The sequence below is a fragment of the Malus sylvestris genome, chromosome 14, assembly GCF_916048215.2.
Source record: "Malus sylvestris chromosome 14, drMalSylv7.2, whole genome shotgun sequence".
NCBI lineage: Eukaryota > Viridiplantae > Streptophyta > Magnoliopsida > Rosales > Rosaceae > Malus > Malus sylvestris.
The window spans coordinates 26,813,617-26,825,869 of record NC_062273.1 but is presented as its reverse complement, the minus strand read 5'-3'; the positions used below and the strand labels follow the sequence as shown (position 1 = coordinate 26,825,869).

Sequence of the window (12,253 nt, the reverse complement as noted above, 5' to 3'; positions counted from 1 at the left end):
GATGTTTTTGTCTACGAAGATTGTTACTGATTTTTTGGAATTACGCAATAAAATAAAATAACATTGAACCAAACGCCTCCAAAATTATGTTGACTTTTTGACCAATATAAAGCAACACTATCAAACATGCCAAACCCAACAAATATGTTCCACGTCTCTATTAGGGTTTTGGGTTGGCTCATGCAATTAAATTACCAAAATGTGGGCTATAATTTTGTAAGTAAATGCTAGAAAAATTATTGTAAATAATATGATGTATCACTAATAGGAAATAAGCACGTTAATCACATTTAATAAATAATTCAATCATCAACAACCACATCATACAGTTTATAAAATTTAATCTCCCTCTAACATTACCCTAATTTTGCATTTCAACTTAGGCCTTCTATTGTGAGCGTAAGAACAATTGTCAATCACAATTTTATCTAAAACTGCAAATATTAAGGAAGTGAAATTCAAACAAAATAGAAAAGAATAATACTCGAAACCCATTCTTAAAAAGGAAACCAAATCATAAATGGTACGAAATTCTCGATCTTATCTCTATTTCTTTATCTAGCTTTGGAGCAAAACCCTGGACTTTACATAAGAGGTTGATAAGGATAAGATTGACTCACATGATACCTTATCCGAACCAACCTAAAATCGTCTCCAAATTCATTTCCCCATTAACCACATCACAAACTGGTCGAGTTACTATTTTGAGAACTCATTAGGGCATAGTCTATGGGGTGCCCAATCTTTGTCCAACTAACAAAGCAATTGGTTACACGAGAATGTTGACAATGTAACTTTGTGTGGACTAATTCAACTGGTTTTTTTTTTTTTTTTTGAACAAGCGATATTATTTACAATTAGGAGTAGGGGAGTGAACTAAGCCTCACAATGGGCTAGCATAATGTGATTCAAATTCGTCTTTGACGAGAATCAAACCTAAGACATCTCACTTACAAGTGGATATGAATATCACCAGATCGTAATACTAAGTGACAGTTCAATTGTGATTATATCAAGAAAAATGCTAAGAAGACTCTCTCAAAAGCAAACTCTTTGCCACCTCATGTTTTTGGTACAATATTTTATAACGTTGACAAGAGAATTGATGTTAATCTGTGAGGTGACAGAAAGTTTATAGAAAATCTCATTTTGAGAAAGTCTCGTTAGCATTTCTTTTACGTTAATGCACTACATAATTAATAATAGAATTGTTATTGGCATTGTGAAATTCTCATTTTTCACTCCAAATTTTCTATATTAAGAAAGAAAAATACATTTGTAAGAAGTGCAAAATGAAAATTTTAAAGTGTTAATAACAATTCTTATTAATAATTTGATCAATACTAATTAATTAATTTAAGTCAAGTTTACATAGTCGTGAGTCAACTATTTGGTTCAAGGAACCCCTGATGTCATTAGAGATGTCCTTCGTCATGACTCTTAACGAGTTTGTTATCAATAAAGCTATCGTTTCCATTCAAACTAAAATTACAATATTATACAATTTCGTTTTGGGTGTGTGATACCATACTTTGCTCTTCTTTTTCTATCTTTCTTTTAAACAAACTTTCGAACAAAGAAAAAAATCCGTGTGAGAAAATAGTCAAGGAATGATGGGGCTTGTCGCGAATTCACGATAGCACAGTTAGGCGGGCGCACAGCACCTGTGCCACGTGACGCGCTTCTATTGCAGGAAACAGTTGTATTGGTGGGCTACTTGGTGACGGCAGCAAAACTGGAAGCATGTGTCGGATTAGCGCGGGGCACGTGTCGACCGTTAAAAAGGCCTCTAAGTCTGAATAGCCTCGCAACATTCAACGCTCACTCGGGTGGTAACTCCGTCACGTAGCTTTATTTAGGTTTTACATCGACGGAGTAGGATTCTTTCTTCTTTTCTTTCCATCTTTTTTTCTCATATTCTTTTATTTTAGGAATGTGTTATTTACATACTTCTTTTTACTTCTTTCACATATTTTGTTAATTTTTGTGATTTGATTTTTTTTAATTTATCCGATCCGACAGTCGAAAATTAAAAGGATGTGAGAGAAGTAAAAATAAGTGTGTGGATATCACACCCCTTATTTTATCTTTTTCTTGTTATAAAAAAATTAATATAAAAAATTAATATAATTTAACAATAACCATTCAAATAAAAGTGGAAGGAAAAAGAGGAAAAAAAATAGAAAAAAGAATCATACACCTATATTGACACAAATACCCCTATTGTTCCTCAAGCTTTTATGAAGAGAAAACCACCATCTCATACACGATGCACAAAATTGGAAAATAGTATCCAGGTGGCATGACACAATGCCCTAGAAATATGGGTTCACTGTCACAAGGTTCAATTATCAAAAATATCTCGACTCATAAAGTTCAAGTTTTAACTTTCTCCTTTTAAATTATTATAATAGTTTAAAACTTACTATGTCTTTTAATAATAATGACTTAAATATATATATATGCATATATAAGAAGCTTTTAAAAAAGGGAACTTTAACGACAAACACCTGATACTGTTCACTTTAACGAAAAACCACATTTTTACACTAAAAAGTCAATCCTGGTACTATTCATTTTATCCTTTATTTTGTCCTTATCATTAAAACTCAAAGTTTTCAAACCCTTTTCATTAGTTTTCCTTTTAAAAAAGGAGTTTTTATTTATTTTTTAATAAAAATGCGATTAGTTGTAGATTCCATTGCACATCGAATTTAACGATTTGAACCGTCTTCAAGTTGCATCTCAGATGTTATCTTTACAAAATATTATTCAAATTGAAAATATTTGAGATATCTAGTTGAGTTCAAAGAAATTGACGAACACTTTATTTTCTAGAAAACATTGAAATTTCATCGTGACAATTAAATAGGCAAATGATTTCGTATTGAATTAATTTTTGCAAGGTTGATCTTTGAATCAAGACTGACAAAATAAACGATTCGTATCATTAAAGTTCGATGTAGAGGAAATCCCACAACTAATCCTCGTTTTTTTTTATGAAAATGGTATCCCTTCCCTTTAAGGATACACACACACATACTTGATCTAAAAAAATGAATTAACTATCATAAATATTTGACAAAAGAAAACATGAAAATATAGAAATCTTTCCCTTGATACACACTGCGGATAAGAAGAGATGCTAAGGTTCCATTTTTTTCATTTAATATCATTCAAATTGGGTATAAGACTATTCTCTCTATATGCTTCTTGCAACTCAATTGTACAAAAATTTAAAAGATAATTATAATAATTAGGGGTTGGCTGGAAAAAGCTACATTTGACTCTATATTTAAAAGAGAAATGAAAAGGAGAATCTCACAAAAGTGGGACTCTTTGCCACCCCATAATTTTTCCACAATGTTTTATAATGTTAGCTCGGGAATTAACGTTAAATAATGAGGTAACATAGAATCTATAGAGAGTCACACCTTAAGATAGACTCCTTAGTATTTCTCTATTATCTCCCATAGATTATTAACTATTATCTACGCTTATTACACCTCAATTTTTGAGGCTAGATGTATGTCTTTAAAGAATTATATTTCTTTTTCCTTAATAATAGTAATTTAATTTTTCTTATTCTTTAATGAATTATATTTCTTACAGCTCAAATACTTATGATATGTATATATAAAATGGTTAGCCATATGAATGAAAATAATCCAATCCAATATTCCTACATTTGGATAATGAGTAATATATAAATTATATATGTTATGACACTTAACTCGGAAGTATAAGTTAATATAGCATTTTGATGATGAAAGGGTAGCCTGAGAACATATTGTTGAGTATATGGGACCCTTGATTCTATTGGGTGAATTTTGGGGTCACGTTTGACTCTTTTGGAACACAAATATTTGTGTGCACCGTCTTTGAATGGTAGTGATATTTACCGTCCTGTTTATTATCGTTAGATGAGTTTAAATTTTAAAATTTAAACTCATCAAACAGTAATAAATAGAATGGTACGTGAGCAAAAATACACATCTTTGAAATTGGAGGTTTATGAATTTGTTGTCAAGAAAAATTATTCTGCAGAAAACACAAATGGCAATAGCTTTCATATATAAAGTCTAATATTACTGATGCGAATTAAACATGTCGTGAAGGACTCAGATACATTCGTGGTTGGAGATTGATCATGCATGTGTCAAAAAAAAAACCCCACATGTTATAAAAATATTACTTAATAAATGAATAAGGTAAATATTCTTAGATCAATTCATCAGGCTTTACAGCTTGATAACGGACTGCATGCATCATTAATTCTTATGGAAAAGGGCCAGAAGACACAGTTGGATTTACAAATTGAACCAATACCAACGAATCTCTGTAGTTGAAAGACTCTATGAAAATGAAAGACAATAAATATATATTAGACCTCGTTTTCCTTCAAATTTGTATAATAAGATTTTGTTGCCAGAGAATATATTTGTGACAAGACTTTTCTGGATTTTTTAGAAGTCTTCTCCTTAGATGTGAACTTGATGAATTTAGACAGCTGTTTTATTTTCCAACGGGCTACAGGTAATAGTTTTTCCAATGTCCACTCCATTTTCCAGGATTTGGATCCCATCCAAATTTAAATTGTAGATATTTTATGGATCCTCACGTCTTAATCATTCATCATACATCGTGAGATAAAAATTTATTTAACTTTTTAAATTAAAATTAAACACAAATAGTACCTGACGAAAATTAACCGCATGATATACAATGAACGGCTAGAGATCCCCATAAAGCAGATCTGGAGAGAATCCTCTTCCCATTTTCCACTAGACTTCAATGATTCTCCACAGTGAATAAATTGTTCATCACCTCTAATGTGGGATTGAGCTACCATTACATTACCAACATTCGATGAATTTATATTTTAAGGCGTGGTAAATTGAATCTGATTCATCCAACGATACATGTATAGGGTTCGTCTGGAGGCGCTTTTAAAATAAATGAGTGCGTTTTTAAAGAAATATGTGTGGTTTTCAAAAGCACTTGAAGAACTTCCTACAAGAAGTACCGCTCATATGCTTCTTGTGGAAAGCACTTTAAGTACTATTCCAAGACTCACTTGCATTGTTAACTAAGAATTGATTTCAAATATATTTTCACTAAAAACACGTTCAATTATTTTAAAAACACTTCCAAATGAGCTTATAGTTGATGACGTAGTGGTAACCCGCAACACTCACCATTAATTAGGGGCAGTGAGCAAGTTTGTTCTCTTGCAATATATGTCAACTCAATATTTCCATATTTCCTGCGGTTTGGTTCAATCTCTTGAGCAAGGAAGTAAGAAATTTCATTAGTCAAATAGTAATGGAAATAATAATTCTGCTAAACCATAGTTGTTTATCAACAATCATTTGGTTGAGCGAGTAATTATTTTTTTTGCTTATTGAGGAAATCTTAAGTTTGGTTTACATAAACGCTTTGAAGATACTTACTTGCGATGAATTATACTCTCAGTTATTGCGTTTTGAGGCTATCAACTATTTAGCAAAAACCGACTCATTAAGAGGACTAGTTTCTCTATCAAACATTTTGACATAACTACCTAATCTTAAGGGGTACCTTTAAATTGGTCCCAACCTAAATTAGGTTTACTTAAGTAGGGAAAATACTTAATCTTATGGGGTATTTTTAAAGTGGCCCAACTTTTTAAAATATTTCAAATAACTACTTAACGTTTTGAAAATTAGACATCTTACAGATCACCAACATTAAGTGATGGCATGTTCAAGTATTAAAGCGATTTTCATTCTCACGTAATCTATAGAGCTCTAAATTTCTAAACCGATTCCTTTTAACTAGACACATTTGATGTTTTTCTTCGCTAAGAGGGGTCTATTTCAGGATTAAAAACTCCAAAAATGATGAGTTAGTGAAAATCAACTTCAATGTTTTTTCAAGTCATCACTTAACCTTAAGGACATTATCAATTACCGTAGGTGGCCTATGTAGTTATTTGTTTTAAAAAGTTGAAACCAATTTGGAATCACCTCTAAAAATTGGGTAGTTATTCATACAGTTCTTAACCCTTCATCCTTTGATGTCACATTATCAACCTAAATTACTGATTAGAGGATTTTTTTTGTTTAAAAAATGTGTGTTTCAAATTAGCAGTTCAACAATAATTTATGTATAAACATCCTGCTCCAGTCAATTGTTAGGTGGAAAGTTAAGAAATCTCGGGTTCTTCTACACATAGTGAGTCAGGACGAAAGACGTAGTCAATAGACAAGAGGTAAATATTCCAATACTACCCTTTGTTAATCCCGAAAATTAGAGGATTAGGAATTTTTTTTTTTGGCATTGTCAGCATCACAAAATATATGAATACAAATTTCATAGCATGCAAGTCAAAGTTAATTAGCGAAAAAAGGTTACAATTTATAAAATGACTAACTACATTTTCATTTTACCAATACCAAGGTTGTGTTTGAGTGTGACATGCACGTGTGCGTGATAGAGGGAAGGAGATAGGTTGAAAGAAAGTGGGAATGTCAACAGCATACTGACCTGAGTTCCCACCAATAAACTGATAAAGTAACATAGAATACTAAAACTCATTAGGGATAACTCGAACTAGCAAAGTTATCTGTATTCAAGTTCAAATCTTTCTTTCGTAGTTTAAATTAGATTTATAAAATCACTTGCTCGTTTGAGTGATGCAAGCATTCGTTAAAATCCAGAAAACTTTAAGAAAGAGTACAAACTTTTGATGAGTAAAATATGCAAACAACATCATTACCACCAACTGATTCTCGTTCTCATATGTCGCCAATATTGTAAGAAATAAATAGAAAAACACCAATACATCATATAATTTCTTAAATTACATTAACATTTGCTTCACTTTCATTCAATTTTCAATTTAGGTTCAGAATATCTATAAATTATCTACTCACACCAGGAATATTAGCTGAAGCTGTTTTTTTTCCTTTTTTTTTTATATAACAAAACTATATATTAATCTTATTTTGCTGCTTTGAAATTATTAATAATTCCAAAAATTATCCAGGCCTGCTGCTGCAGCTGGAGGATCTTGATCACCATATGGCCTTGTTGCCATTTCAAGATTGGACATGACTGAAGAGATTTCAGCGTTCATATCGCTTGTGAGGCCGGTTTCTTGGGACACACTCACTAGTTCCCTCTCTGTTTTGTAGCTCTGCTGCCTCATGTTTGCAGCATTGTTTTCTAACAAGGCCCTCAGGATGGACTGATCTTGCAGTATATCCGAACCGGGGAATTTGAAACTTGTCGAAAGGGGAGCATTATGAGCAGAGTAGAATGAATTGGGAAATGGGATTCTTGGGAAAAAGTTGGAAGAGTTTGACGAAACACCAAAGAGAGGATTGTTGTTCATGTAATCAGCAATATTCCCTTGGTTTCTTTGAACATCAGTGGGATCAGGGTTGGAGAAGCAGGGCACGTAATGGGACTCAGAAGCAGGTTTGGCCTTGGGAGCGCTGTAGGGCGAAGAATCCATCAATGGTGGTAGGCCAGAAGAACCAATTTCATTTCCGAGAGAAGCCAAAGTCACAAATCCAGAAATATGGGTTTTCTTGCCACCAGAATTCTTTTCAAAAACTCTGCAAATCACCCATTCATTCTGCAGAGTGCAACACAAAAAAGGCACATATAAAACTAGCATCAAAATACATGAACAAATAAACATAGTAAAAACACAAGAAACTTACCTGCAACGAAGATGCTACTGTGGAGGTATCTCAATCCAATCAAGAACAGCCATGTGCTTTAATTTCTTGTATAGCAGTGTATGTTCAGCCTGAGATACCGCCACAGTAACATCCCCGTTGCAAGAAATTCCATATCCAAAAACAAGAAAACAAGGGAAGAGCCATACCTTTGCAGTTTTGGGGAGGTTGTGAACAGCGAATTTACCATCCAATCTATATTCATGCATAACCCAGTTACTTTTTTCTCCTTTCGGGGCTCTTCCTTTGTAGAAAACCAAGGTTTTCTTCATCCCAACCAGAGATTTTGCACTGTAGATCTCCTTATCTTTCCCTGTGGCCTTCCAGTATCCGGCTTCGGTCGCCCTGTTAGTCCTCAGACCAGTTGGGTACTTTCTGTCTCTCACACAGAAAAAGTACCACTCCTTTTCTCCCATTTTCGCTTTCCCTTTTTCCGAACAACGGAAAACAAAAAAGTAAATCAAATCGAAACAAACAAAACCCAAAACAATTTGATCAAGACAGATTGTGTTACAGAAAGAAAACAATAGGGAAATTTTGTTTTAGGAAGCTTACGAGGCAATTGCCAAGGCTCTGACTTGTTCAAGTCCACCTCCCCCATGGCTTTACAAGAGAAGCTGGTATCAATAACCTTCTTGTGCAAGTAGTGGGAAATAAGCTCTTCATCGGTTGGATGGAAGCGAAACCCGGGTGGCAAATCGATCTGATCATCCTCCTCAACAATCCCAGCTGGAACGTTTTCCATTTCCTCCTTGTATGATACCCCCAATGATTCTTGTCTAAAACCCCTGATCCGAAATCTTGGTTCCGATCGGAAAGCAGAGTATTTTCGCAATCCACCCTCAGTAGACTCCTCACAAACCCTCAAACTTCAATGGGTTCTCCTAACCAACAGCTTCAACTCCCCAAATCTTAAAACACCTTATAAAGAAAGCAGAACCAGATAAGACATGCAAAAAGTGCTTTTCCAAGGAACGAAAGAGAAATAAAGCTTAAGGAAAAGGGACAGGTAATTGGAAAAAGAGGAGCGAAAGAAAAGAAGCCATAGAACAAATTGTATAAGCTGAAAGATGGATTCAGATGTTAAGACAAAGAAAAGCACTACGGGAAACAGAAGCCCCTAAATACTGGCGTGAGGAAGAAACGTGGAATGGAAGGCAACTTAGGTTGGTCGTTTTAGCTTCTCTTCAACTTTTTCTGTAATAATTCTACCCCATCATAAAAATTTGACCATCTAGACAAACAACCCATCCAAATACTATGCATGTAGCATTGATTTAATTACCACTAAAGTAAATAATATACACCCTATCCTCTCTTCGACCGATTTAAAATTTCAAACAAAGTATTTATCAAGGTCATTAATACGTGCCCTATCCTCTTTTTTGTACTTATTCATTTTCATATAAATGAATATCCTACTATTTCTATATAAAATAAAATAAAGTTTTTCCAAGACCATATGTTATGAAAATACTACCATACATGCTCCGGTGTATAACTGTATAGTAAAGGGTCAAGATTTTCTTTTTTTATTTTGTCAAAAGTTCAGAGATCTAACAGTTTAAAATTCTTGTGCATACCATATTCCGTTCACCAATTTAGTATGTTTCAATTTTGTGAATACATTATTTTGATTCTATTATTAAAGTTTAATTGATAAATCAAAAAGTTGATGACACTTTTTTTTTTACTACATCGATATTTTTATATTAAGAGGAGGAAGAGTTCGGCTAAGTCACATAATGAGCAGCCTAATTTGGTATCGAATTTGTCATCCACAAGATTCGAACCTAATACCTCTCACTTTTCAAGTGGAAGAACTTCAAATTCGAGAGAGGAGGGTCACAAAGGTGCTTGATTTCCACTATGACATAAGCCCTCTTCAAATTGGATTATATATTTTAAGTTCAGCCAATTATATTCATTGTGCGAGAGTGGATAGGACTCTGATGTTACTGGATATTTGTTGGTATTTGCATTCCTGAATCATCAGCACGCGTGACAAAGAGAGTGACAAGAAATAAATAAAAATAGTTTGAAGTATTTAGAAGAAGATTGGAATATAATCTGTTTTTGTTGAAAATAAAATTAGGGCATTCACGAAGATAAATATATATTTAATGTAATTATAGTGATACCAGCTGTGGAAGACTACAGAAGTTTTGCTGTGTCCAGCTCTCAAAATTAGTTAAAGCGCGCTTTATTCACTCTAAAATGACCTTTATAACCCTCTTATTTCTAAAGCATATACCCAAAAAACAGATGAAAATGAGATTGAAGCAGACACTGCATGGACTTTCATGCAACTCTCACTGAAAAGTGACAACAACTAGGTCGAATCAAAAATATCAAAATTAAAATTTGCGCCACGTAGTCCGCGAATGAATTTTTATCTGTCAGTTTCTTGAGAGAAATTGCATTATTTGTAGGGGTGGACACTTAAAACCGAAAACCGAAACCGAAACTGAAACACGAACCAAATCAAACCGCACCGAACGGTTTTGTTTTGCGGTTTTGGAACAATTTCGGTTTTGAAACTGAACCGCAACATAGAAAACGGTTTGGTTTCGGTTTTGACTTTTGAAAACCGCACCGAAACCGAACCGCACCGTAAATATTAATAAACATTTAATTAAATGTCCATATTAAATTTCATGTTTAAATTGGTTGTTTGTTAGAATCCATGCACTTAGTATGGACTCAACCACACTAGAATATTATCATTCATCATTTTCTTTCGTTCATTAACTTGAAGGACCTTTGTCATTTTATACCATCACACACACACACATATATGTACAAGGGTGGACTGATCTTGTTATCAAGAGTCGAACATGGATCTAATGAAGTTCACTCATTTGAAGCATGATATCACATATTCTAGTATGAAAGTTTCGCTCACGTTTAATGAATTCAAAGTTATTCAACTTGTATTATGTTATACCTTGTACAGGACACCATTTTGTTTCACAAACATGTTTTAACATCACAACTGCATGCAACATGCTAATTGTTTATATAACAAATGTCTTTTTCCTATTGCTACTGGGAAATGCTTATTAATATGTTAAATTGCAAATTGTACATTTTTTTCTTAAAAACCAAACCGAAACCGTTTGAAACCGCACCGAACCGAACCAAACGGTTTGGCTTCATTTCGGTTTTGGCTTCAAAACCACACCGAACGGAACTGCAAAAAATTTCGGTTTCGGTTTCGGTTTCACTCAAAACCGCACTGAACCAAACCGTACCCACCCTTAATTATTTGTGCTCTAAATCCTAATTTGGTTACCAACTAACTCTTTGTCTCGCGGTAGTAGTGTTCTTAGAGTTGGACGACATTCTAAATTCTTTTCGCCCTAATTTACGAGATTGTGTAAAAGGTGGTGTTATCCACACACTTATTTTTACTTCTCACACACTTCTTTCAGTTTTTAGTTGTTGAATAGAATGAATTGAAGAAGATTAATAGAAAAAATTAACAAAAGTATATGAGAGGTAAAAGTGAGTGTGTCAATAGCACCATCCTTGTGTAAAATATGATCAACGTTAATTCACAAACTTCGTAATGAGCTAAAATTATGTTCTCTCTAAGCACCCTTATATATTGACCACAATAATTAATCAAAGTTTCAACTTGTTGCAATTAAGGGTGATACATGTAAAAGCTGAACTGATTAAAGCCATTAGTGGTTAGTGGTTAGGTGAAAGAAAGTTATGAATGAATTTATTAATATATCTAAGCTAATTTGTCCTCTCTTTTAAGAAGATTAGTGCAATTTCAACTCTATGAACCTATAACGTTTGTTGTTTTTTCCTTTATGGTTAAATCAAATGAAAGTTTCAAATGCTGCTTTTTGAATTCTGATTTGACTTTATTTCATAAAAATCTTGAATAATGCTTAATTTGTACAAGTGATATGCAATGTATATTAATTTAATACGATCACATATTTCATAGTAATCACTAAATACTTGCAAAAAGTCTACAATTTCGAACAAATTCTCCATTTTGACATAATTTAGAGGCAATTCAGTATTTCGCATTGACTTATTTGTTTCTTAACTATTAATCACCATATTTTAAGTTATGACTGGGTCAAATATTGTGGTCATTCTAAGGGTGAAATCAAATCAGCTAAAATCTCTTGATAAATATTTTGTCATGTTGTCTACCCAAAACGAATCGGTTATTAATGGAGTTTGACTCTGGTGCGCACGTGTATTTCTGTAGTTCTTTGATCACTCATATTGGGCGACTCTAAATTAACTCCCATTCTTTGTCAATTTAAAACTTAATCAACTTAAAAGGCTTAACTTGTTGCAGTTAAAATATAAGACATGTATAATTGTGTAAATCCTAGTAGATTGAGTTTATGAGTTTTACTTGTCTTACTTGTAAGACAAGTACGCCCGTTATGTTTGCTGTAAATAAAGGCATAAAGTAAAAAGAAATAAGATGCAAAAAAATTTCTTACACTCTCTTTTCTCTTTCTCTCTCTCTCTTTGCCGTCGCACCT

At 33.3% G+C, this 12,253-nt stretch overlaps 1 protein-coding gene across 1 annotated transcript; it reads right to left on the bottom strand.

Annotated features, from left to right (window-relative positions):
- Window positions 1-6,756: 6,756 nt before the first annotated feature.
- LOC126600934 (NAC domain-containing protein 100-like) lies at window positions 6,757-8,858 on the bottom strand. The gene is made up of 3 exons (XM_050267641.1): window positions 8,286-8,858; window positions 7,880-8,157; window positions 6,757-7,624 (listed from the first exon to the last, which is right to left on the bottom strand). Exons 1-3 carry the CDS (start codon window positions 8,473-8,475, stop codon window positions 7,007-7,009), a joined length of 1,086 nt encoding a protein of 361 aa, XP_050123598.1. The 5' UTR covers window positions 8,476-8,858; the 3' UTR covers window positions 6,757-7,006.
- Between the last annotated feature and the right edge of the window lie 3,395 nt (window positions 8,859-12,253).

Coding starts and splice junctions, on each gene's coding strand:
- LOC126600934 (XM_050267641.1), bottom strand. CDS start 8,475: ATGGAAAACGTTCCAGCTGGGATTGTTGAGGAGGATGATCAGATCGAT. Junction 8,158..8,285: donor AGAGCCTTGGCAATTGCCTC/GTAAGCTTCCTA, acceptor GTTCGGAAAAAG/GGAAAGCGAAAATGGGAGAA. Junction 7,625..7,879: donor ACCTCCCCAAAACTGCAAAG/GTATGGCTCTTC, acceptor TGCACTCTGCAG/AATGAATGGGTGATTTGCAG.